Source organism: Danio rerio, chromosome 11 (genome assembly GCF_052040795.2).
Source record: "Danio rerio strain M-AB ecotype USA chromosome 11, GRCz13ab, whole genome shotgun sequence".
Taxonomy (NCBI): domain Eukaryota; kingdom Metazoa; phylum Chordata; class Actinopteri; order Cypriniformes; family Danionidae; genus Danio; species Danio rerio.
Genome location: NC_141031.1, coordinates 42,491,825 through 42,519,350, shown reverse-complemented (window position 1 = coordinate 42,519,350; position 27,526 = coordinate 42,491,825). Strand labels below are relative to the sequence as shown.

Here is a 27,526-nt window from a genome sequence, read left to right as displayed (position 1 = left end):
CAGTTTATTTAGGTAATTTTATAAATAATACTCTATACAACTATTGTTTTTGTGTTACTCTGATGGTTATGTATAGGGTTGGGGGTAGACATTAATAAAATACAATTAATGGGAAAATTAATAAATGTTATACTTTATATTTACGTTAAATTTTTGTTAACTTCCAGCCGCAATCATATCTGATCTAGCAACAACTAATAATGTGCTGCACAAATGGAAACGGTCATCATTTACACACTCGCGTCAGTCTAACGTTTCTTTTGTGGCTTTGAAATAAAATTGGATGCAAATAATTTGGTTACCACTTTCATTGTAAGGACAAACAGATTAAAGATAATATCTTATTTTATATACCACAGAAAAAAGAAATTCATGCAAATTTCGTATACGGTACAGGTGATGATTTATTTATATGTGACCTGTCTCTTTAAACAAACATCTTCTGCTGTAAGTAACCCATACACTTGAGATACAACAAAAATCTAAAGAGCTAATCCAGCACACTAACATCTCCCTGATGTCACCTAAATACTAGTAAACTAACCCAGCTGTTAATTTTCATATCGACTCTTTGACAGTGATGGTCAAGGATTTAGTACTCACTAGTAAACTGGACACACTGCAGCCTCTCTCCTCACAGTTGACTAATTCATCCATACAATCAATATTTCACAGAGTCTATTGAGCCGAAAGAAACTTTTTCTGATAAAAGTGGGAGAAACAACAACATGAGCATGGCTTATGAGGCAGGCAAACCTTCAGAAGTGGATTTTTTTTTTACACAACCCAATTTGTTTTGAAGAACTACTGTTTTTAAAAAGTGCTAGATCTCAAAAAGCAAATGTGAAACACCCAGGAGCCTAATTTCAAGCAGAACTACACTGAAATTTCACTTCGTTCAACTGAGTTTACACAGCCTGCTATTCTCAGCACAATACAGGTGAGTGGAAGCACGTATGTGAGAGTCAAAAAACTGAATAAACCAGCCGAGAAAAAAAGACTCTAATGCACTTTCTAGCCCCTTAAAAAAATCAATAAATAATCCAGAAAAATGACTTTGAAAAGATCTAAAAGTTGATGGGGGTAGTGAGAGGAACACATCATTGCATGTAAGCTGTCATCATCATGTTGGCAAGAACCACTAGAGAATACGCTTCCTGTGTGGAGGAAGAGAATATAACTGATCCAGGAAGCTGGCAAGAGCAAAGACTGTCAGATACAAATGCGTGACACAGTTTTAGGCCGTACAGGTCAAAAGAGGCGATGTTTTCTCCTGTTCTGTGGCAGCTCGAATGGGTAAAAATAGCCTAGAATCGTTCTGTCCCCAAACTTACGTTACATTATGACACATTTTTTCTTTCTAAGAAGTAGAGCAAGAGCAAAGCTTTACCTGGACTCGCGTGGATAAATATGCACGTTGAAAACAAACAAACACACACACACACACACACACACACACACACAAAAAGGTAATACCTTTTTCTGGCCAGGTCATCTTTCAGCAATATCACAAATGAGGATCTCCAGACCACCAGCCAAGCTGAAAACACAACTCTGCTAATGCCTACAGATCCGAAGTTCAACGCACTTCTTTCGAGAAGACAATTCTATACGTTGCAGTGTTCACAAGAGAAACAGAACACGTGCAAGCTACTGTCCAACACAGCCTCTCTGTGAGCTCCCCCAAATCACAGAGGGCAACTTCGTCACTTTGATGGAATTCTTTAATAGGCGAGCTTAGTTATCACACTTACTTCTAAAGTGTGTGTGTGTGTGTGTTTGGGGGTTAAAGGGGGGGTATTCTTTTGCAAAGCTCAATAGCGCCACTTTGTGGCTGTTATGGACAAAAACTTCCTTGGCTGCCTTGATTTGAGGAGATATAGTTGAATAAATAATTAAATGTTGACAAACTCACGGCTGTTATTTCAAGGTAATCCAGACCTAACAAAACTGAACAATCAGCATTTTCCTCCCATACTAATATCTGCGTATTTTTTCCCTTATATAGGCTATATATAAAAAATACGACCTCCGAAAGGGATCAAAGTAATCAGAAGCAGATGGAGAGTGTTGCGAATTATAAATGTGATCTGAATTATTTACATTTTCCGTCAAATTCGTTTGATTTAGTATACAGGAATACAAATACGTTAATCTCTTAAGAATTTCACCACCTTAAAAGAATCATTTCAACGAAAGTCTATACAGAGCGCGCTCTGCTATCACAAACGAAAGTGAACTTTAGGTTTCGACGAATCATAATTACACTCAAATCAAATTAAAGTCAATGATAAGAGCACAAACTTGCTTTCGCTTTAGTAAAAGAGGGGAAGACGTACCTTTCATTTTGCTGCCTCATTAAAATTCCGCTTCAATTTTCCGGGTGTCCTTTCCAATCCAGTTTAAATGCGTTATTATCTAAGAAAATAACTGCTGACAGCTTCAAAACAGCGGCGGCCAAACAGTCACAGTCCTGGGAAAATATTCCACACGAGACTGAAGCATATCGAGCAGCTGTCGGTGGGTTCAGTCACTATAAGGGGGGTTCTGGTGGGGGTGGAAAGAAATCAATCACGTTTTAGAGCATCACCATAAATCTGCATTTATCGCTTTTGGAGTTAAAAGCGTCGCCCTGTTCAATGCGAGAGAGAGCGAAAAAAATGAAGTAGTTGACCGCGTTTGACTTCACGGAGCTCGCTTGTTTGTCAGCCCACGGGGAGCGTGGATGCGGTGTGGAGGAATCCCACTCTAAACCATACGCGAGTCATCTCACGCGTTCATTTCACGCGTCTCATGTGCGCGTCTCAGTCAGAACACAAACATGCTTCTCTTCATGCAACGAAGGCTGTGGCTCGCCTCGACTTTGATGCGCGTTGACTTTGAAAAGCCTCCGAGATGAAAGGAGTCGCGTAATGAACGTAGCCCGTGATTACCTAACTCCGTTCCCGTTATTTTAACAGCCGTCTCAGAGATGGCTAATCCCATCAGCGCTTCTGCTCCTCTTTTTTGCCATTTCGTGACAAACACAAGCTAAGCGAAAATGTCACTGACTTTCTCCGCCGCGCATCCCTATCCCGACCTTCATCATCTGGAGCTCGGCGCTGACAAAACAGCGAAATGAAAAATAATAATCTTGTTATTTCTCTCTTACCTTCCGGCTTGTTTTCGGCAGCCATTTCCCCTCCGCGCGCCACATCCTCCTCCTCCTCCTCCTCCTCCTAGCGACCGGGGGGGTACCACGCGCGTTCACGGCGAGGACGCGGCTGTGGAGGGGGCGAGAGGCGGGAGGCGCGTGCGTAAATACGCGTTAGCTATTGGCCGCAAAGTGCCATAAATGACAATGGTGCTTTCGGTGATGCTTCATGAATTTTTCGAGATCCATACCCCCCTCTTTTATCCATCCCCTCAACGCCATTGGTGAATGGATTTTATTTAGGAGACACCTTTACAATGCAACGACCAATAAGGATTTGTGGATGGATGCGACTATGGGATTTAGGGGAAACCTTATTGCAAAGCAGGCAAAATAAAGTCGAGTATTAGTCAAATAATGTCTATCTGACAGACAACCATATCCGCGACAATAAATAACTCCTCTTATAATCGAGATACGTGTCCAGCAGTCTTAAGTACTAATAACATGCCCCACTGTGTCATATAATTAGATGTTAACAGCCATGTTAGAGTCGTTAATCTGCCACTCGTGCTGAAGATGACTGTGAATTAAGAATGGCATGAATAAACGCGATGGGGCTTTTACTTTAAAACGTTATTGCATTTAAAGTCAGCACTTGAAATTAAAATAAATAAATGAATAAATAAATAAATAAATAAATAAATAAATAAAAGAAAGAAACATCTGGATGAAACGTTTGAGGTCGTGCGCGGATCTCAAGCTGTTTCTCGAGCGCTGTCCACTCGTGGGTGCTGAAGGAGATGGTGCTGAAAGAACAGCTCCACTCATCGACCGTAAACAGACTGAGCATTGTGAGTCCGTCTGCCGTTTTCCCAAATGAAGCCTAATCAAGAGTGTTTACGTACAACAAAACAGCATGTAGCGATTAGGCTACTGCCAATGTTGTTTGAACAACAGAAGAAACAAGAAAAAAAAGAATGCATGCCAGTAGTTATGGCGTTGTAACATTTTATAAACTTGTCGTCTTTATATAAAAAAAGATTAAAAGCTATCATTATCATATGCTGCGAATGCACAGATGAATAATAAAGTTTATTATTATCATATTTAGACAAATCATATATTAATATTAAAGGTCATCATTATTATATTCAGAGAATACACTGATTAATATTATAGGCTACAATTGAATACCCACAATATGCAGATTGATATTAAAGGCTATCATTATTATATTCTGACAATATGCAGACTAATATTGAAAGCTATTATCATATTCTGACAATATGCAGATTAATAATAAAAGCTATCATTACCATATTCTGACAATACAGATTAATATTAAAAGCTATTTTTACCATATGTCAATAATACGCAGATTAATATTAAGCTATTATCAGATTCTGACAATATGCAGATTCATAATAAAGGAAATCATTATAATATTCTGACAATATGCAGATTAATATTGAAAGCTATTATTATCATATTCTGACAATATGCAGATTACCATTAAAGACTATCATTATCATTTTAAGACAATATGCTAGTTAATATTAAAAGGTATTATTATCATATTCCGATAATACGCAGATTAATATTAAAGGGTATCATTATCATATTCTGACAATATGCAAATTAATAATAATAGCTAGCATTATCATATTCCGACAATACGCAGATTATGAAGACTATCATTATCATATTCTGACAATATGCAGATCAATATTAAAAGCTATCATTATCATATTCTAACAATATGCAGATTAATAATAATATAGCATTATCATATTCCGACAATATGCAGATTAATAATAATAGCTAACTTTATCATATTACGACATTATGCAGAATAATAATAATAGCTAACATTATCATTTTCCGACAATATGCATAATATTATAAAGGCTATCATTATCATATTTTGACAATACAGAGATTAATATTAAAGACCATCATTTTCATATTCCGACAATATGCAGATAAATATTAAAGGATGTCATTATCATATTCAAAGAATATACAGATTAATATTAAAGGATATCGTTATCATATTCCAACAATATGCAGATTAATATTAAAGACTATTATTATCATATTCAAAGAACACAGATAAAATATTAAAGGCTATCATTATAATATTCTGTCATTATGCAGATTATTATGAATAGCTATAGCATTATCATATTCTGACAATATGCAGATTAATTATAAAGGTTATCATTATCATATTTAGACAATATAGTGATTAATATTAAATCTATGATAGGCTATATTGAGAGAAAACACATTTTAATTTTAAAAGTTCCGTCGCAAACATCTAAAAGAAACAAAGAAATCATGCAAAAGCTGGATCTGAATTTTTTTTTTTTTTAAGTTAAACCTCCATTAAAATATGTTAAATTGTGCATACGTCAACTAACAATGATTATCTAGCCTAACTTTATATGTGTGTGATGTCATCATAACAAACGTGTTATTTGCAGAAGCATGCATTTGTGTGTGTGTTTGTGTGTATGTGTTATATTAATATGCATATATGCGTGTTTGGAAAAAACGCGCACCTAATTTATGCAATAGCGTGTGTATTGATTCCTACTCTCCTTCTCCATAACACACGGTGGCAGGAGAACAAACAAACCATGAGCCTCAGCCGTAGGAGAATATGCGGGTTTACTATGGCGAAGACTCACCTTATTAATATTTATTTTGTCATGCTGACGTTTTTTTGTTTCGCCGAGGCGTCTATTCACGTAAAATAAATCATATTCAGAAGTCAAGCTTTGGTTTAAACAGGGTTCGCCAGTTGACAAACGCCTACTTTCCAGCGTCAGTCTTCCAACAAATCAGTTTGCCCTGTTTGCCAAACGTCACGTTGCGTAATTAATATTCATGAGAACAGACCCTCGCCGTAGTAGGGATTGGTGGGAGGCTTTAGGAATACTGGGGAACATGGCGGCTGCCTTGGAAAATGAATTGGAAGTAGATAACGAAGACTATTATTCTCTGCTTAATGTCAGAAGAGAGGTAAGAAGGTGGATATGTTTCTAAATAGAGGCGGAATTCGTTTAAATGTGCGAGGTTTGCAAGAAATGAAGAATGGATTGCAGTGTTTTTATTTAGGTGACACTGTCCTAAGAGATGTGCATACAGCTGTCATCGCCTACTATAATGTGCCGGTTGCATTGGGATTGCATTTATTATAATCCAACGATTCATGCTTTGACAGCTTGTTAGTAGTAGTCGTTTGCGGTCATATTATCGATATATTTGCATTCGATGTGATGTTTATTAATATTTTGAATGTACCCACGTCAATGTCGGCTTAACGTTACCTCAGAGTCGCCTATTTACTATACGCTTGAAAAAGCTATACTATTCCTCAATTCTTCATACCATGTATAATTTCTTAATAATATAGGCCTACTTACCGTCACGTAAACTCCAAATCGCGTGTCCTCGACCGATTTTCACAAGTACATTTATTAATTCATTGAAACTAACTCGACGTGAATGTAACGGAAATTATGTTACCGGCGGAATATGAAAACAAACAAACAAAACAAAAAAAAACGCGCCAAGTTGCAGTCTTACCCGAGCAGGATAGCCAACCAAAATCTTTTGTTAATGTGTGGCTAAGCCAATTAATTTAAATATGTACATTTTAAAAATGACAACTTAGCAATTTTGTTGCTAGGTTTAGCAACTTTTCATACAACCATAGCAACTTTTTTTTTCAAAAGGCACCTATAGCAACAAATTTAGCAATTTTTAACATTCATTTGGCTACTTTTAGCAATTTTTAAAAAGTGACTGAAAAGAGCAGTGGCTGCAGGCTTCACTCAGTAGAGTAAATTGCTAGCTCAGATTGTTTTTCATAACTGTTAATTTACTGATATTTGTTAACATGTATAATTGTTGGTAATTTAGGTAGCAATAAACTCCATTAGTGCTATATTTGTTGTCACTTTCACAAATGTGTTAATTTTACACGTTAAAAAGAGTAAGACACAAGTTTGTTTAAAAGAATGCACCTGTCTATTATCAGTGTTATATTTAAAAATTTAAAAAAATATTGTATTACTTTTACAAATAGTCAACTACATTTTTCATTAAAATCTAAATGGACATATTTCAAATCAAGTTTTTTTTTTTTCTGAGATGGCCAGTCATTTTGAGAAAACATTAATTATTTTGTATACTACGTAAAGATGTAGTTTTGAGTTGCGATTACGCAATGACGTCACCATGCAAAGTAATATAATAATATTGTAATAATATAATACATGGCGCCTCAGAGAGTAGAGACATAACAGGCTTTTAAATTATGTAAAAAATTAGAATATACAAATCGCAGTTTATTATAAAAACATTTTGGAAAAAGAAACACAAAAACAAACTAAAGGGGTATATACACATCACACAAGAAAAAGATTATATAATTTAAAAAATTTCAGTTGTTTTAAAACCCTTTTTTGTAAAAGTGTTACAAACAGTTTCAAGGAAATGCTGCGTTTCAGTAAGCAAAATATATAAAAAAAAAAGGTTTTTGGTTTGAAAATTATCATTTATGTATATAAAATGTTGTTAAAAAGAAAATATATATTTTTAACCTTCTTATCTTGTCATGTTTAGCTTCTGTTTTATGATTAACAAAACCAAACAAAACATTTTCCGATAGTAAGGAAAAGTCTATCAACATTCTCAATTACTAAAAAAAAAAAAGAAAAGTCTTTCCAAAGCAAATTATAATAACTGCATTGCCAAAATAAGTGAGACATGATGGGCTTAAGCTTGTCAGATACTTATTAATGACATCACTGGTATGCAAATTAGTGTGTGGCGTCATCTGGCAACATTTAGCTACTTTTCAGCCAGACTTTAGCTATTTTTCATTGGAAATAGTGGGCAACACTGAATAATGATCCTTTGTGTCATATGTCTCTTGTCTATATTGTACATTCCCTAGGCTACTCAAGAAGAGTTAAAGTCTTCGTACAGGCGTCTTTGTATGCTTTACCACCCTGACAAGCACAGAGACCCAGAACTAAAGAGGCAGGCAGAGCAACTCTTCACATATGTACACCAGGCATATGAAGGTAAATATTACATAACTCTCCACAGGTTTCTATTATATATTAGATGAATAGTTCATCCAAACATTAAGTTCTGTGTTTATCCCAGTTACAATAATCAATATATTAACTTATCTCACAACACATGACATGAGCTCAATAAGTTTTGGTGATGCAATATACAGTTGAAGTCAGAGTTATTAGCCCCCCCCCCCCCCCCCCTCTTTTTATATTTCTTTTTTCAATATTTCCCAAATGATATTTAATATTTTTTTTTCTTCTGGAGAAAGTCTTAATTATTTTATTTCGGCTAGAATAAAAGCTGTTTTAAAATTTTTAAACACCATTTTAAGGTCAAAATTATTAGTTAAAATCTTTTTCAATAGTTTACAGAACAAACCATCGTTATACAATGACTTGCCTAATTACCCTAACCTGCCTAGTTAACTTAATTAACCTAGTTAAGCCTTTAAATGTCACTTTAAGCTGCATAGAAATGTCTTGAAAAATATCTAGTCAAATATTATTCACTGTCATCATGGCAACGATAAAATAAATCGGTTATTAGAAATAAATTATTAAAACTTTCATGTTTAGAAACAAGTTAAAAAACCGTCAATTCGTTAAACAAAAATTGGGGAGAAATATACAGGGGGATAATAATTCGGGAGAGCTAATAATTCTGACTTCAACTGTAGTTTAATAAATGCTCTACAAAAGTGGTCATCATTAGTTTAATTTAACTAACGATAACAACACTTAACACTTACATTTCTAAAATCACCGTTAGAGTAGCTTTTTGTATTTATAGTATATTTCATCACAAACTAAAAGTTTCCTAGAGCCAAAATGTAAAAAGGTAGAACATACAGTATATGGTACATGATACAAAAATAAAACTGCATAACTTTGCAGTGTTAAAGGGCACCTATAGTGAAAAATCTACTTTCCAAGGTGTTTGGACAGATATGTGTGTAAGTATAGTGTATAGACCATCATATTGGGGTGATATAAACACACACTGTCCTTTTTTTTTTTTTTTCCCAATTCAACAACATAAAACCGGTGGACCAATTGGAGCAGTTTTTAGATTGACCGCAACTTGATGTAGGAGTGCGGTCCCCCCGCCCACCAATATTGATTGACAGGTGCGCATCACCTTTTGCTCAGTTTGTTGTTTCACGTCCGCCATTTTCAGTGTGTGAGTCAAAACGATGTCACTAAAGGAACATCCTTCTTGTATTTTTAGATGCAAGGCTCAGTGGGCTCAACACAAGATCAACATTCACAACATGATCGCTCTAATCAGAATTGTTTGTAACTTTAGGTGGGTTTGCAAACGTGTACCTTTCATTGCGTCTACCTTAAACTTCAGCCCTTTGCATTTCTTGCAGTCACAGAAGCTCCCTGTGATCTTAACTAGGTGCATCTGGAAAGAGCAAGCGCGTTGCCTCACTTGCGCGTCTCTCGATTGGAAATAAAATAACGAACATGCCTGCAGGTCGCACACCAGAAGCGCCGCTCTGCTGAGCGTCGTGCCACGCATCACCATGCATTTTAGAATTCTAAACATAGATTTTTATCAGGGTACACACAACGATGCTTCAAGTCGGCGGCTGTCCGCGGCGCCCAGCCACGATTCGGGACACTTCATGTTTCTGCCGCGCCACTGAGCTCCATCTGAATAGTTTTATTTTAAATAACATCCAAATGTGCGTGTCTGGTGTGCCGTGTCGCGGCTCTGAGTGGCGCATCCGGTGCCTTAGACAAAGTTAATTCAGTGTGCGTGGTTATTAGTCTCGGTGTACAAGCTCGAAACTTTAAACTAACAGTTGGTTGTAAAACTATACAAGGAAACAAATGACTGTGTACTCTGCTTGGTCTGTGTCCGAGTCGTACATGTACAGCTGAATGCTGATCCTCTTACTCATGTTGCTTCTCTCTGTCTGCCTGTTCGTTGCCAAACACAGAGCGTGGGAGCTCTTGGCTCCGCCCCTTGTTACGTTGGGCGGGAAGTCGAAACTAATTTTCATGTGAAGCAGCACACCCCTAAAACAATGATCTGTGTACATGCCCCCAAAATAACACTTTTTTTTTTAACACACTATAATAAAAAAATCTGAACTGAGTTTTGAACTGAACCTAAACTGGCACACTCAGAAGAACCACAGTATTAATATTAAATCTTGAAAAAGGGGTAAACTATGTGCCCTTTAAATAAATTTACATTGTTCCACATGTAAAACCCACATGAAATGTATTTAAGAAGAATACTTTTAAAGTATTAATTTAATAGACTGCTAAAAAGTTGTGATAAATAATACAGTAAAATACAGTATACTGGTCACATTTGTAAATTGTGCAAAACTAAATAATCAGTGGATAATCATAGAACCGAAATTGTATATTTGCACTTTTTTTTCTGCTATTTTGTAATTTAAATATTAAAAAAAACATGTTAAAATAAAGAATAAGTGCACACAGATGAAGATAAAGCATGCAACAAAAGATGCTTCATGCACAATGTTGAAACTCAAATTAGTGGTTTTAATGTCATACACTAGACAGTAAGAATGTACAATATGTCTCTAGAAAAATAACTGACAGTAATTAATTTTTACTTGACCTGTGAACAGTTCTCAGTGACCCTCAATCCCGAGCCATATATGACATATTTGGGAAGAAAGGCCTGGAGGTGGAAGGTTGGGAGGTCAGTATTGTTTCTCTGCATCATCAATGTTTGCGCTGCTGTGTGTTGTGGTGGTGCATCTAATATGAATGACACGTCTGCATATCCCTTGTATCTTTAGGTGGTGGAGAGAAAGCGAACCCCCGCAGAGATCAGGGAGGAATATGAACGTTTGCAGAGGGAAAGAGATGAGAGGAGACTCCAGCAGAGAACAAACCCTAAGGTGGACATTCCAGAGCTGAATGACAGCGAAAGATAATGAAAAAACTGTTTGTTTTTTTTATTATTTTGTTCAACCTCCTGGTTTTGTTATGTTCCAGCCTATGTCATTTTAAAGTTTCAGTATGCTAGTTTGCTTCTAACATTAGAGGACAGATAATAACAGCCAAATCAGTGCATAATTGTTGAGGTTGATTGTTCAGGAGATCAGCTTTTGTTCTTGATTTATCTTTTTAAGTGCATTGCCAGTTTGCGTATTATTATCAGTGGTGTAAAGTAACAAATTACAAATACTCAAACAACTGTAATTGAGTAGTTTTTTCTCAGGTATTGTTATTTACTGAGTAGTTTTAAAAATGCATACTTTTCCTTGAGTACATTTTAGCGCTGTATCAGTACCTTTACTCCACTACTTTCCTTCAACCTGCAGTCACTACTTTATTTCTGTCTTGTCAATGGGGATTGGCTGAAGTAGACAAATTGGTCATGTTACTTCCACCCAATCAAATCGCACATAGAAGGTAAATTGCACCATACTGAACAACCTCAAGACATGGGCACTTTGTAAATGCAGCAAATCAATTTGAAAGTATTAAAAGTGTCCAAAAAGATGTTCAAAATCTTTAACACAATGACCCAGAGACTGTTTAGACTGCAATGCATGTCCCTGATGAGAAGATAGCAGACGTTTGAAATCGTCAAATGGCCTTAAATAACCAATAAAAGCACTACAGAATGTTACGTTTACACATCCCTGCACAAATTGCGTGTAAACGCATCAACCTTTCTCAGTGTAATACTCAAAACTCACTACTCTTGAGTACTTATAAAAGGTCTTTTAACTCATACTTGAGTAATATTTACAATAGATGAGAGAGAGAGAGAGAGTTTTAATTTTATTGCCATTTCAGCTTCTGTGGCTATGTCATGGCAAAAGAAAAAAAATCAAGTTTACCACATTTTATAAATACTGAAAAACCAGAATGTTGGTAACAACCAAAGATATCCATAAATGAACAAACAAATCTAATTAGTTTCCAAGTTAAGTTATGCGTAATAAAATAAAATGATGCTAGGAAAAAGTGTTAAACACATGAAGAAAGGGAGGTGTAAAAAGGAAGTGAAAGCCCAGACAGCAGCTGAAATCTCTCAGTAGTTCTTCAGCAACCCTCTGCTCTTTGTCATTGTAAATTAATATCAGCTGCTTCAGTCCAACATCTACATTAGCAGGAGGATGAAGATGAAACCAGAGTGGACATTTCAGCAAGACAATGATCCAAAACACAGCCAAGGAAACTCTTAAATGCTTTCAGAGAAAGACAATCAAGCTCTGGAATGGCCCAGCCAGTCACCTGACTTGAATCCAATATAAAATACAAAACAAAGATCAGATTTGATAGACGAGACCCACAGAAAAAAGTTTTTACACTTTGTTGAAGTCATGTGACAATGGCAATGCATGTGACTTCATCCTCCATTTAAGAGTTGTTTTTAAGCTGCCACCACCAAAAAAGGCTAAATTTAGTCAAAGCTTAGTTACCTTTTTATATTTGTATTTCTTTGGTTGTTATTAACATCCGGTGAAAATTTCACGTCAACAGCACCTTTAGAAATATGAATAGTTATTTTATATATCAAATGGGGTGGTGGGGAATGTTTGTCGGAGCTGAGCAAGTTTCTGATGGGCCTATAGCTGACATTTATATGAACTGCACATTACAGTCTCATTTATGTTAAAAGCTTTCTATTGTAAGTCCATATTTTAGGAAAAATAGCAATCACTGTGATTTGCAGTTAAATATAAATTATTATGTTATTTAATTGTTTTTTAGGTTGTTTATTTGCACCATTTATTAGGTTTGTTACTTGCACAATTCTCCCCAAAAAAATTGAAATATTTAATAATTTTATCTTTTAGGGGACAATAAGCGTTGGCATAGATGCGACAGACCTCTTTGACCGATACGAGGAGGACTTTGAGGAAGTTCCCGGAGGCGGTTTTCCCCATATTGAGATTAACAGGATGCACATTTCCCAATCCATTGAGGTCATTATGGACAACTGACAATTTCATGATAGTATAATTAATCTTGAACTTCATTTTAATTACCAATGTTTATGTTTGGCAGGCGCCGCTGACCACTTCAGATACTGCTGTCCTTTCTGGATCCTTGTCAACACATAATGGCAATGGTGGAGGAAATATAAACCTTTGTGTTCGGCGTGTGACCTCAGCAAGGGGTTGGGGAGAGGTGAGACTCATATCAACACACCTCCAGTACGTTTGGCGATCTGGTTCTAATGCCCTAGCCTGCTTTTGTCTTTAGATGGAGTTCGGTGCAGGGGATGTTAGAGGCCCTTTATTTGGGATGAAAGTATTCAGGAATGTTACTGCACGCTGGTAGGTAATCACATAATCTGATTTTGTCAATGTTATTTCATTTTGTGTACACTGGGTGTCGCTGTGACGGTTATAGTGACTTTAGTATATAGCTAGACTACGTACTGCAATTAGTTTTTGACCGCAGTAGCATGAAATCGATGGGTATTTAAAACACTTGTGTGTTTTCTTTTATATTGACATTATACACCCACTGGCTACTTTATTAGGTACACCTTACTAGTATAAGGTTGGACCCCCTTTATGCCTTTAGAACTACCTTAATCCTGGTATAGATTCAACAAGGTACTGGAAATATTCCTCTAAGATTTTGGTCCATATTGACATGATAGCATCACGCAGTTGCTACAGATTTGTCCAATCTCCCGTTTCACCACACGCCAATGGTGCTCTATTGGATTGAGATCTGGTGACTGGAGGCCATTTGACTACAGTGAACTCATTGTCATGTTTAAGAAACCAGTCTGAGATGATTCGTGCTTTATGACATGGCACGTTATCCTGCTGGAAGTAGCCACCAGGGCCTGGTTTTTCAAAAGTAATCCACTAGAATTTCGGAAAACGGATTAGATCAAAACTTGAAAATGGACTTTTCAAAAAAGAAAATGGATGACATAATTGGATTAGATCTCGTAATCCAATCTTGGTTTGATTCAAACCTTTAGTTTGGGTTTTTCAGACCTTTTTTGTAGGATTTGGATGACCTTGATCCAAAAAATCTGGATTAAACTGATCCCATCAGAAGGGTGGATTCAGCATGGATTTCATTCCCAAAATGTAATGAAAACTTTAAAAATGTATAAAACAATACTACATTTGGATCATGCCGTATCTTACAAGATATCCTATTTAATCATAAGGTTTTAATTGTATTCGTTCATCAGTCAGGCTACAGTGATTAGGTAGGCTTTTACGTATTCAGCCTTTCAGTATACGCCTAGAGCAAAGTAGAAAAAGTTTGACCTGTATAAAATATTCCCTCAAACAGCTGTGAAAACTGACCAAAAGCAATACATTTTATTGTCACTAATTGATATATTCATCACAATGGAAAATATTTTTGTTTTTAGAATATTTATTAGTGATGCATGCAATGATTACAGAATAACCAAAAAAATGCAAGGAATGGCAATGACTGATTTTTGAAATCACTTTCAACAATTGCAAAAAGAGACTGAAAGGGCAGAAGCACAGCCTTGTCTGGCAGAGGAACAACTGACTCTGACCAAACTGCAGCAAACCAAGGCCAGACTAGAGATATGCCTCCTAAAGGCTACGCTCAGACAAGCTGGTCTAACCACATCAGATGAGGAAGTCTGAAATTATTGTGGATTTTTTTACTTTTTTTTTTTAATTCAATGCATCTATATTTTAAACTTTTTATAAATATCCTCAACGTACAGTGTTTGTGTTGTAGGTCTCAGATGAGTGGACTGCTGGAAGAGGATGGGGTGGGGGGTTTTCTTGTTATTAGTTTTTTTCTTTTTCATTTCAAATAAAAATGAAGTTATATTGACCCCACACTGGCTATTCTACTTGACGCTCTTTACAGTTCCTATGCAGATCAGATTGATACAATTCGATGTTACTTTGGAAAAACTGGCTCAAAAAGTAAGCTGAATTATGTGACCACGGATTGCAAAAAAAAAAAAAAAGATTACTAAATCTGGATCAATTTTATTTGGATTAAGCCTTTTGAAAAACCGGGCCCAGAAGATGGGTACACTGTGGTCAAAAAGGGATGGACATGGTCAACAACAATACTCAGGTAAGCTGTGGCTTTGACACAATGCTCAATTGGCACTAATGGTCCCAAAGTGTGCCAGGAAAATATCCCCCACACCATTATACCACCACCAGAAGGGATCCATGCTTTCATGTTGTTGATGCCAAATTCTGACCCTACCATCCGAATGTGGCAGCAGAAATCGAGACTCATCAGACCAGGCAACATTTTTCCAATCTTATTTTGTCCAATTTTCAAAATAAGTCAAGCTCGTCAGCCTTCTTCTGTGACTGAATTCCTCAGGAATCAGATTTAGGTCCTACATGAAGAGATTTGGGTTTCTCTTTCATGTAAATCTCAAAATACTCTACAACTATGTTTTGCAGCTTTGTGACTGCCCAATGGGGATTGCAGTTCTCCTCGCGTGGCATTCGACCCAGTGCCAGTACAATGATGGCTCGTCACCTGGACCAGAACACTATGGGCTACCTGCAGTGGCGCTGGGGAAGCCAGTCTGCCATGACCACCAGCATCGTCAGAGACACCAAAACAAGCCACTTTACATTGGCCTTGCAGGTGAAGCTCACACAGAGTACATTTACATGAACACTAATAATCCAATTTTATATATATATATATATATATATATATATATATATATATATATATATATAATTATTTTTTAGATTTTTTTAACCTTTAATGGATAGTTGTGCAGAGAATTGACAGGAAATAGTTGGGAGCAGAGAAAGGTGAAGGGTCGGCAAAGGACCTTGAGCTGGGAATCGGACTCGGGTCGTCGTGAACACCATGGTGCTATATTTCAGCACACTTAACCACTAGGCTATTGGCACCGACCCAATAATCCAATTTTAATACAATTAAGATAATACAATGATTAAAAGTTCACCATGTAAACATTGATTTTTGATTCCCTTGCTGTGACTATATAATTGAACTAAACAGAAATGGAATTAAGACATGTGGACTATTCCTATTTTAGTCACATTATTGAAGTGCGGTACAGAGATGTAAACACCTTAATCAAATTATTACCATTTTGTAGTACTTTTTGCTACATAATGCGACAGGGCGCACACACGGCAGTTGTCAAGCGTTTGACGACAAACAAATGAGAAAGGCTTTGAACAAGAGAGAACATTTTTGGTGCGAGTGGGAAACAATGACTTATGCTGAGAATTCACTTATGCTGCGAACTCTCATCCAGTACCTCCGATTATGTTATGAGGTCATGAAAGAAGAGTTGGTGTATGAAATGGCAGAGGTGGCCTATTGCTTGAGAATTTGCATCCGCTGTCATCTGTGTGAGAATCTAACTGCAGTTGAACTTGTCTCAAAATTAAAAACAAAGCCCCCAAAATTACATATGGTGGCATGATGAACATGAACTGTTGTTGCATGAATCGCCAGAAGAAACTACCATTGAATAGTGACGTAATGACGTTAATCGGACTATGTACTTTAGCATGTAAAACAAGAACTTGAAAGGAACATTTAAAAAGCAACTCATGTAAACACCTTAATCATATTGTTGATTAATTTTATTCAGATTAAGGCAAATCATTGATTATTGATGTCCATGTAAATGCAATCACCGATGATGGTAGTTTGTTAAACTGAAAACGCAGTTAGCATATTAAGAATGTAATGCATCTGTCTGTATTCCTGTTTCTCAGCTGGGCGTTCCTCATTCTTATCTAATGATGAGCTATCAGTACAAATTCCAGGATGAAGACCAGACCAAGGTCAAAGGTTCCATCAAGTATGTGTCTCTTTTTTTAACTATGGCATCGGCAATCTGGATTAACATTTAAAAGTGTGATATCTGTAAAATTTGTAAAATGTTTTTTAATGAAGTCACTTATGCTCATCAACAGGGCAACAATACGGTAAAAACAATACATTTCTGAAAATGGTTTTACAATTTAAAAATAATTAGTTATTCCTAAAAATAAATTAAGTTATTCCTGTGCGGCAAATCTGATTTTTAATCAGCATTTCTCCAGTGTGTATTGTCAAATAAGAATAGCAATTCAAAAGAAATAATTCTAATGTCCTGATTTGGTGCTTAAGATATCTTTTGGTAACCCTGATCAAATGTTTGATATGCACGCGTGTGTGCATATATATACAAAGTTAAAGTCAGAAATATTGGCCCCCTTTGAATTTTTTTCTTTTTTAAATATTTCCCAAATGATGTTTAACAGAGGAAGGAAATTTTTACAGTATGTCTGATAATATTTTTTCTTCTGGAGAAAGTCTTATTTGTTTTATTTTTGCTACAATAAAAGCTGTTTTTTAATTTTTTTAAACACCATTATAAGGTCAAAATTATTAGCCCCTTTAAGTTATTTTTTTCGATAGTCTACAGAACAAACCATCATTATACAAAAACTTGCCTAATTACCCTTACCTGCCTAGTTAACCTAATTAACCTAGTTAAGTCTTTAAATTTCACTTTAAGCTGTATAGAAGTGTCTTGAAAAATATCTAGTCAAATATTATTGTGATCATGACAAAGATAAAAATAAATCTGTTATGAGAAATGAGTTATTAAAACGATTATATTTAGAAATATGTTGAAAAAAAATTGAGGAAAAAAAATAAAAAGGGGGTCTAATAATTCAGGGGGGGCTAATAATTCTGACTTCAACTGTATGTATGTATGTATGTATGTATGTATGTATGTATGCATGTGTGTGTGTGTGTGTGTGTGTGTGTGTGTGTATATATGTATATGTGTATATATATATGTAATTAAAACATTGAGAAGCTATAAATATTACTACTATTTAATAACTATTATATTATCATCCTAAAGTGTTTTAACTGTAATGTGTAGTAATTAAAAATGTAGTACTGGGCTCAAAACTGGTCTTTAGGAAGCTTAAAAGAACATTTATAACACAATAAATTTTGAACATTCACTGTACTCCTCAGTCATAGCTTAATTCATGAGGGTTTAATTAAACACTTTTTAAGACTATCGTGTGTGAAATTTTAGATTTATACTGGCGTAAATTGAGATTGGGATTGTTGGTGATTGAATGGGTGTTGAAGGCCAGCTTGGGTAGCTATACATGAACAAAATTAAGACCTATTAAAAAAAAGATTTAAGACATACAACACAATATTTGTGTAGTTTTGAGACTTTTTAAACCCTAAACATTTGATTTAGAGATTTAACACACTTTAAGACCCTGTGGATACCCTGTACATCTATTCTGATTCATTGACTTGTGTTCTACAGGACAGGCTTCTTTGGCACTGTGGTTGAATATGGTGCTGAGCGCAAGATAAGTCGCCACAGTGTTCTAGCTGCAACCGTCAGCATCGGTGTCCCCCAAGGAGTTTCCCTCAAAATTAGGTTAGCACCGCAAAAAGCAGCACAGCTCAGCAGAACAACAAGCTGCTCATGGGTGGTCCATTTCTGATCGCCATTTTTCATTCTCTCTACAGGTTAAACAGAGCCAGTCAAACATACCTCTTCCCTATTCACCTGACCGACCAGATTTTACCCAGCGCTGTGTTTTATGCCACTGTGGGCCCGCTGGCCATCTACTTAGCTGTCCAGAAGCTTATTATCATGCCTTATGTACAAGCCCATAAGGAACAGTGAGTTATTATCCGTAATTACTGCCCTGAAACCGCCCATTTTCCTGAAACCCCTGTCTTTACCTTGGATTCTCTGATGAAGGGCGCTGACTGTGTGGTTGTTTACAGGGAGTTGGAGAAACAGAAGGAAGATTCTGCTTCAGAAATTGCTCGCAGGAAGCAAGAGGCTGAATCTGCTGTAAGTAAAATAAATGCATAGACAAAACAAATTCTCCCTCTTGCAAACACAAACAATCATTTATCAGGGCAGATGTGTAGGTTTTCGTGTTATTGTTTCTTTGGTTTTCAGGTTTTGTTGATGCAGGAGTCGGTGAAGAGAATCATTGATGCCGAGGAATCTAAAATGGGTTTGTTTTTTTAAACATTTAAATAGATGCAAGTAAAGCTCTGTGAACATGTGATATACAGGCAATTACCAATGATAATTATTGCATTCATTTAAAAAAAAAAAACGAACTAAATCAATCCTAAAGTTATATATCCTATGTGCACAGTGTATGCCACAGATGTCAAACTCAGCTGCGTCTAAAATCGATTACAACCAGAGCTCATACTTTCTTGGAAAACCTAGAAAAGTCAAAAATTTTGACATGGCATTTTTCTGGCCTAGAAATGTTTTGGAAAAGTCATGGGAATTACATTTAGGCTGTACTCACACTATGTACAGTTGCTTTGAACCGGGCCGAAGCATGCTTGTCGCCCCTCCTGTCTCCCCCGACGGCCCACACTCACATTACATTTGGGCCTGAGCACGCTTTCGTCATCGATGATGCGCTATTCAGTAAGAAGCTCTCTCGCTCAGCACAGTGGAGATTTCATTAGTTATATCGTTTTAGGGTGCTTTCACATCTGTAGTTTGCTTCATTTGGTCCAGACCAAGGGCAATAAATGATACATTGTTGCATTTTCTGCCGTCTTTGGGTCGTTTTCACAACACACTGCTGGCTTTGGTCCGAACCAGTTGAAACGAACCAAAATGCAGTCATCTGACAAAATCCACATCTCTCATTGGCCAGATGTTGTTAAACATATTTCCTAAACTGCCTTTTGATTGGTCAGAATTCACATGCGGGAAAATGCCAGTAAACTCCCGCAGGTAAACAAAACCTTTTACTCTGGAGGGATGACTGCGCTGGCTGATTGTATCCCTGCCTTAGACAAACTATACATTACGAAAATTAAGCGTGGCCGCGGCTGGAAAACAGTGTTTAATGCATCACTCGTCACTTCAGGAGGAGACATAAATTAATTTAGCTAAACTGCGACATGGTCATCTTGCGTAAATATTACCAACAATCCATCAGGTAATATTTTCCCCTTTATCTCTCTCTCTCTGTTGGTACAGCACGGACAACAAATATTTTTCCTCCATATCCCATAATGCACAGCGCATCGGCCTAGGGCAGCTGAATTAGTCCAAAACGCGCAGTACTTTTTGCGGTTGGACCTGTTTTAGTACGAATCATATTTTCACCACAAACGAACCGCTCCAGGGTTCGTTTGAAAGTGTACCAAGACCATCTCTTCAAGCAGGTCTCAGTACGCTTATTTGGTCCGCTTTTGGTGCGCACTCGAGTACGATTGCTGCATTCTCACCTGTCCAAACGAACTGCACCAAAAGGGGAAACGAACTCTAGTGCGATTCAATCGAACTAAATATGGCAGGTGTGAAAGCACCCTTAGTCCCTTGATATGCAGTGACACGCCAAACAGATCCGCCATTTTTGACGCTCATAAACAATCATAAAGTCCTCGTGCTGCAGGAATTAGGAGGTTTGCTGAAGGTGCAGTCATTTAGAGCTTGTGCTTAATTCTGTCGTACAGCGCTGCGAAAAGGGGCAGGGTTAAACAATTTGATTAGACGTTAATAAAAGTAGCAATTGCTCTATATTTTAAATGACTAAACTATACTATGGTCTAACGCAATCACGTGATGCGATTTCGCAGGTACAAATTCACCAAGCTTGAACTTTCGAATGCAGTGAAATGCGAAACTTGTCACACACGCTTGTGTTTCTGGTGAATGGATGTCTATGGAGCAAAGTGCAGTGTGATCGTGACTTTACTATAATAGTTTTCCCTACTATTAACAGTTTAACAAACTATTAACAGTGTCTAAATTTAGTTTCAAAAATATCTATATACTGGAATGGGGGTTAGTTGTTTTTACTACTTTCTTGGCCAAAAACATGGTCTCATATAATTATTGCTGTGTAAGCATCATCTATTTTACATAGATTTAAAAATATATTGAAACTAAAGAGATTGTTGTGTGTTTTGTGATATGCTGTAATAAATTAAATGGTTGATTGTTTTTCGTATGATTTACCATGTATACGTGGACCTTACATGAAACATTAAGTCATGAAAATTGACTTGAAAGTCCTGGGAAAGTCAAGGAATTGTTGTAGTAAAACATGCATGAACCCTGCATTACTCAGTAGGTACTACATTTGAATTAGAATTTACTACTCGATCGTTAAAAAAGTATGTTCTATATTGTATGAATGTGAGTTTTATGAATAGAACATACTATATGCGCCATTTTGCATAATCACGTGACCCACCCACATCAGTTCCGTTGCTTCACTCCCATTCATGAATTCAGGATGGTTGGGAATTCTCTCGCGATAAGAGTAACATGCATGGTACTTCTCGCATACTGTTTTTCGAATTCGATGAAATCGGACATACTACTTCACATACTGTTTTTTTTTTGCATACTATATAGTATGGAAATATGCAATTTCGGACGTAGCATTAGTTTCTGGAGGGCCACATCTCTGCACAGTTTAGCTTTAACTAAAATTAAACACACCTGACCAAACTAATTGTGTCCTTTAGGCTTGTTTTACACCTCCAGGTAAAGCCGCGGTCACACTTCACTTATCAGCCCATAGACTTCCATTCATACGCAGGGTTGGAACTAAACTGTGTAGGGCTGCGGCCCTCCAGGAACTGAGTTTGACACCCCTATGCCATAAAAAAAACTCCTGGACCTAGAAAAGGCATAGAATCTTTTTAAATAAAATATTTTTTTAAGTAATGCTCAATTCTGATCTTGTATTTGTTCAACTGGGAATAGTTTTGTGTATTCATTAAAAAAGGTATAATTGTTGGTTAGAAAAAGTGTGAATGGTGGTATTCTGAATAATACTAATGTTTGCTGAAAAGAATGAACTCAAATTGTTAATTTCTTGTCCATGTGTTTCTGATGTAGATATATAGCTGTAAATACAACAGCTTGTTTGGTTTTCCTCAGCCACCTGCTACACTTCCTGTTCATACATCTTGATTTACATTCCTGAATGGATGAATATCGCACTGTAAATATTGTTTTTGTGTTTAATCTAGGTCTCATCATTCTTAATGCGTGGTATGGTAAATTTGTGTCAGACAATAGTCAGAAACGTGAAAGAGCGAAGGTCATTGATGTGACGGTCCCGCTTCAGTGTTTAGTGAAAGATTCTAAACTCATGCTTACTGAGGCATCAAAGGTTAGACATGCAAAAAAATCTACCTGTTCTTTACATCAATGTAACTCGCTTAAATTCTTGTATTAATTAGTTTTGTTTTGTGTTAATCAGGCTGGCTTGCCAGGGTTTTATGATCCTTGCGTTGGAGAGGAAAAAAGTCTAAAGCTGCTGTACCAGTTCAGAGGTGCAATGCACCAAGTGTTGTCCGGAGACACAGATCCTCTTAGGATACCTAAACAATGTGAGTATACTGAAAAACAGGGAATTTTTTATTTTTAAAAGGTTGGTCTTATTTTGCTTTTTTAAGAGTATACCTATTGTAAAATATAATGCAAGTGTGGATTTTTCATAAGTGTCAAAGGTCAGAAAAAACATAAATAAATGTGCACATTATATGTATATATATATATATATATATATATATATATATATATATATATATATATATGTATATATATATATATATATATATATATATATAAATCAAAAATGTTTTAAATAACAAAATGGGAGGGTGGCGGGAGATGGTCTGAAATGCAGGATATGGGTTTGAAATATGGGAGAGTATCTGGGAAAAACCCAGTGTTGGCAGGTATGCTTAAACATACACTCTGCACTTGGACTACTTCAATATTTTTGATAAGTCGTGTTGGGCATTTCACTCTGTCTTGTGCTGAACGCAGTTGACCAATTGCAACAGACTGTCATTGGTTCAATCAGTGTAGATTAGCTTCGCGCTAAGGAGGGGTTTGGGAAAAAATGAATCGCTGAATGAATCATATCCGAATCGCTGGGAGAATTAGGTAAAAATAAATGCACATTGTAAGCACAATATGTACCTTGCATCCATATCAGCCTGTTGTTGGAGATTCATAAAACCAAAATATGACCCTTATAATGTATAATAGGAGCTCTTTAAAAAACTCATGCAAAATGACAAGTGACACTTAAGGGAACAACATGCAGAGGTAGACCAAAAACAACAAAAACTAAGAGCAGTCTACTGAGAGAAAAGGCACTGTCTGTATTTCATCAGCTGCCTAAATATTCATAGTGGCGTTAGACATTTCAACTCTTCGCAACGTTCAAACTCTTCGTTTTGTGTGGGTCAGGATTGAATTCTCTCCAGACTTTGAGGAGCCTTGATATAATGTACCTGCTTGTAATTTGCATGATAAGTGGAGATATTTTATTTCACTGATTTTTATTTGCATAACAGAAGCGCAACCAATTTACATAAAGGCAGTATATGATCTTTAGTGGTCTTCAAAACATCTACTTTGACTCTAAAACACTGTAGTTGTATCTGAAGCCTGTAAGAATTTGATTTGATTGTTGACAAGATGCTGTTTTATGCGCCATGAAAGCAAATCCACTTGCATTTTAACTAAAATGTGGCACTTTCATTCAAAGATGGTGTTTTTGTTCTGTCTCTTTTCATTCAGCTCATAGAATTGATTCAGAGACATAAGGATCTTCCACACATTGGAAGAAAGCACAGATGAACTCAATGGACATCAAAGGAACATAAAGGGACAGTCAGGCATCATGTGATCAGAAGGGCTGCTCCTCTTCATTTCCTGTAGTCACCCTTGTATCACCTTCGTGTTGTCTATGTCAAATCCCTTTACATACATTGGATGAATGGGTCAAACATGTCTCCTTAAAGCCCTGCTCACACTGTGCGATTTCAGCCAGATTTGGTCCTCTGAGACAAATTTGGGAAATCCTAAAAGATTCTAGAAATCCTCGGCTAAATTCTGTGGTCTTTGATTGATGGTTTAACATGTTCGCCAAAAGTCGCATAAAAGCATGTGCGATTAAATCTTCCCTCCAAAGAAGTTCTGGCAGATTCATAAAATAACAGACACTACTGCAAGTGTGAGTTTAACGTCAAACCAAGAACCAATAAGAATGCCATATTTGATAATGCAACTGGCACGACAACTTCACACCGTTTAAGTTTGTTTATGGATAGTAAAGTGTCGTCACACTCCCGGTGAGTTTTCTTGCATGTGTCTGTGTTTTTCAGCGTTTGACATTACGACAATTGAGATCATGTGGTGTGAAATGAGAATCAGTCTGACTTGCTACAATCATTTAGGAATTGCACAGTGTGAACCAGGCTTCAGATCTGGAGTTTTATATGTGAGGCTCCAGATGAACCACCTTAACCTGGTTGTGGCTTTGATAGCTGTTTGTTTTCAGGTGGTGGGAGGAGGTTAATTATTGTACGACTCCGTCCATCGATTTTAATCAGTGTTACATTATATTACACTATCTAATATCAGCAGGAATAAAGCTCCAGAAACTAAACTGTACTTTATAAGTGCGGTCCAAACCATAAGGAAGACCCGAAAAATACATCAGGTTCTGATGTTGAAATGTTTCATGACATGTATGGTTTTGCATGTTTGTACACTGGGCTTAAGAATGGGAAATCTTTTGGTCACACCTTCTCCAGTACTGCTGTTTTTAGGTCTTCTTGTGACCATAGGATTTCATTTACCTTCAAAAGATGTGAAACTTGGGCTGCGGTCATGTTAATATTTGTATTGTCTAGGTGAATCTCAGATAAAAAAAAAATTGGGTTAGGGTTGTCACGATACTGGAATTCAGTATCAATCAATGCTGAAATTTTAAAAACGTCTTTATCCTGCTAAGATTTGTGCGATGCTGAGCACGTTTTTAAACACCACTGATTTGCCATTGTGTTCACGTGCTCAACAGAAATGACTATGGTTGGCCATGAAGGTCATCAGTTCACCAAATTCACCGCTGTTTACTGAGTTTAACCACACATACTTGGACACCGGAGTGTTTTAAAGCCGCGATTCATCAGCGGATCGCTGGTATGTCAGCTTATAGACAAAACCAGCCGATTGACGGCATTTTGAAACGCTCCAGTATCCCTGTATCTGTGGTTACACGCAGTAAACAGCGGTGAGTTTGGTGAACTGATGACCTTCACGGCCTATCACAGTCATTTCTGTTGAGCACGTGAACATGATGGCAAATCAGCGGTGTTCAAGAACGTGCTCCACAGCACTCAAATGTTCACGGGAAAGGGACGTTTTTAAAATTTCAGTATCGTGACAAGCCTAGTTTGTTCATGATACTGTTTGCTTGTTTGCTCATATTTTGTCAGAGAATAAGAATAACGTATGAAAAATGATTAAATAATTTACATAATGCATTGAATTTGCGTGTACAGAATAGGGCTGGGTGATTTGACCTAAAATCTAAATCTTAATTAATTGAACATTTTGACTCCATTACGATTTATAAACGATTGTTTTATTCATTAAATTTTTTGTCCTCATAGTTCACTAATATAGTAAATATGCTCACATATTGCAAGTGAAAGATTTTTGAATGAAGAGTGCATTACTTAATTTTAAAATAATTGAAGAAAACACACACCATCTACTATCTATGATTATTTATTAAACATTAACAAGCATTAACAACAAATTAAAACACACATTGCCTGAAACCAAGTCACAAACAAATAACTTGCACTTTTGGAAACAAAATTTATTATTTTCAACGTTTTTCATGTTAAAAGTAGAAAATGAGCAGAATCTCTACTAAATAAAATAATTGATGTATATTCTGTAAATAATATTTTAAACAGTGCATTTCTTGAATCTTCTGTAAACTAACATTTTAATGTAAATAATAATTTTATTGTATTGTAAAATATAACGTCTCAAGGCATCTCTGGTGCATCTTCCATTCATCTTCAATGTAGTGCAAATGTGCAACGTGTAGTTACATATGTTGAGAGGTGCAAAGGATACGCCAAACCAGAAGGTTCGATGAAGAAGTATAAATCAACCTTAACAGAGCGACGTCACAACACTTCACACATGCTAGGGAAAGTAATTGAAATAATTGATCTGAAAAAAATTTACCGATTATAGTTTCTGAAATTTTTATTACTTTTCGATTAATCGCCCAGCCCTAGTACAGAACACACAAAATATATTGTACTGTAACATGAACATGTCATATTCTGTAGTAATTTAAATAAAAGATTTCATAACATTTATTTTGTTAAAATTACCATTAATAATAAAGTATTTTATATCAAAGTTGGTCACTGAGAATTGGAAAAATTGTTAAAATTCCCCATAAATCTTCTTAAAGCGTTTTATTTAACATACAAAGTATGACCCACAGTATTTTCATGAGATTCACCAAAGTCCTCCTTCAGTCAGAAGCCAAGCCATATCACAGATATCACTGTATTTTCTCCAGATTTAAAATATTTTAATTTGCTGGAGGTTTGCCTTGATAGCAACCTTCATTCTATTCACTTCTCACAAATAAAGCTGCAAAAGTTTTACTAGTTCAAAATGTCAGCATTAATTCTTAAAACACTATAATGCCATTTAGGTTTATTTGGCACTTATCATTATTTGAATCAGAGGGTTACCTGGAAATGTAAGTATGAAAGCGATATATTCCGAACACTTATATTTAAAGATTAAGCTATTTGATCTTGCTGATTTCTACCAATAACCAACTGAGCCATGTTTTAAGTGTAATTTGTTTTTTATGTGCCATTCCCTTTTTTGGTATTAGTTTTCTTTATTTTTCATTGTGTAGTTTTGTTAGTAACCTTTAGGTCTGTCATAGATGTATTTGTAACCATCATTCTAGTTATGACTTCATTTTGGGACATAAGGGAAAACAAGTCATTAATTTTGTTCTGAACTTTCATCCTACTGCTGGATCTTTTGCAAAGCAGTAAAATAAGACCGAGTCTCCCCTGAGACAGAACTAATACATGTACTATTGACAGTCTGTGGCATTATTTTGATGTGATTTTAAAAAATAGGCCTTTAAACATCTCTGGTTTGTTCTCCAGTACTGCACGTCTCCTGAAGTTTGTAGTATAGCTCATGTTCATGTAAATAGGTTGTTCAATCCACATTTTGCAACTCTGGAACAAGTGTTACATTCCTATCTGATGCAAAGCCGTACAAATGTATTAAATGTAATGTAGTCAACCTGAAGAGCAATTTAAAGAATAAAAGTGAAGAAACCTACACATCTTGAGTTGTCTTTTTATGTATGTAGGCCAACTAAACAACCATTTTATCGAATAGACCATTTTAACTACTCGTTAACGCGTTTTTACTACTATTTTAACGCAAATA

At 36.2% G+C, this 27,526-nt stretch overlaps 2 protein-coding genes across 51 annotated transcripts in view; one reads left to right on the top strand and one right to left on the bottom strand.

The window, feature by feature from the left end:
• camta1b (calmodulin binding transcription activator 1b) overlaps window positions 1–27,526 on the bottom strand; it is a 698,990-nt gene that overhangs the window by 671,206 nt on the left and 258 nt on the right. For 32 of the 50 annotated variants that reach the window (XM_087274093.1, XM_087274094.1, XM_087274089.1 and 29 more), the window contains exon 1: window positions 3,152–3,208. The exons of 10 other annotated variants lie outside the window; for them this stretch is intronic. In XM_087274093.1, coding sequence (XP_087130219.1) covers window positions 3,152–3,176 — 25 coding nt within the window. In that variant the 5' untranslated portion in view covers window positions 3,177–3,208. Of the gene's footprint in view, window positions 1–2,339; window positions 3,209–6,567; window positions 6,886–18,945; window positions 19,056–27,526 lie in introns of those variants that run through there. 8 more of the 50 variants (XM_087274108.1, XM_087274109.1, XM_087274102.1 and 5 more) reach the window with 3 other exon arrangements.
• dnajc11b (DnaJ (Hsp40) homolog, subfamily C, member 11b) lies at window positions 6,073–27,415 on the top strand. Its single transcript, XM_087274246.1, has 16 exons — window positions 6,073–6,163; window positions 8,106–8,235; window positions 10,848–10,921; window positions 11,022–11,123; window positions 13,038–13,166; window positions 13,249–13,371; window positions 13,447–13,520; window positions 15,633–15,822; window positions 16,944–17,029; window positions 18,518–18,634; window positions 18,727–18,882; window positions 18,991–19,060; window positions 19,172–19,229; window positions 22,237–22,379; window positions 22,470–22,599; window positions 23,804–27,415. Exons 1-16 carry the CDS (start codon window positions 6,089–6,091, stop codon window positions 23,827–23,829), a joined length of 1,683 nt encoding a protein of 560 aa, XP_087130372.1. The 5' UTR covers window positions 6,073–6,088; the 3' UTR covers window positions 23,830–27,415.

What these genes read in the sequence shown, in the direction of transcription:
- dnajc11b (XM_087274246.1), top strand. Translation starts at nt 6,089, where the DNA reads ATGGCGGCTGCCTTGGAAAATGAATTGGAAGTAGATAACGAAGACTAT. An exon ending in TGGAGGTGGAAGGTTGGGAG is followed by an intron (nt 10,922 to 11,021) that starts GTCAGTATTGTT and finishes TTGTATCTTTAG; the next exon opens with GTGGTGGAGAGAAAGCGAAC. An exon ending in CAGCAAGGGGTTGGGGAGAG is followed by an intron (nt 13,372 to 13,446) that starts GTGAGACTCATA and finishes TTTTGTCTTTAG; the next exon opens with ATGGAGTTCGGTGCAGGGGA.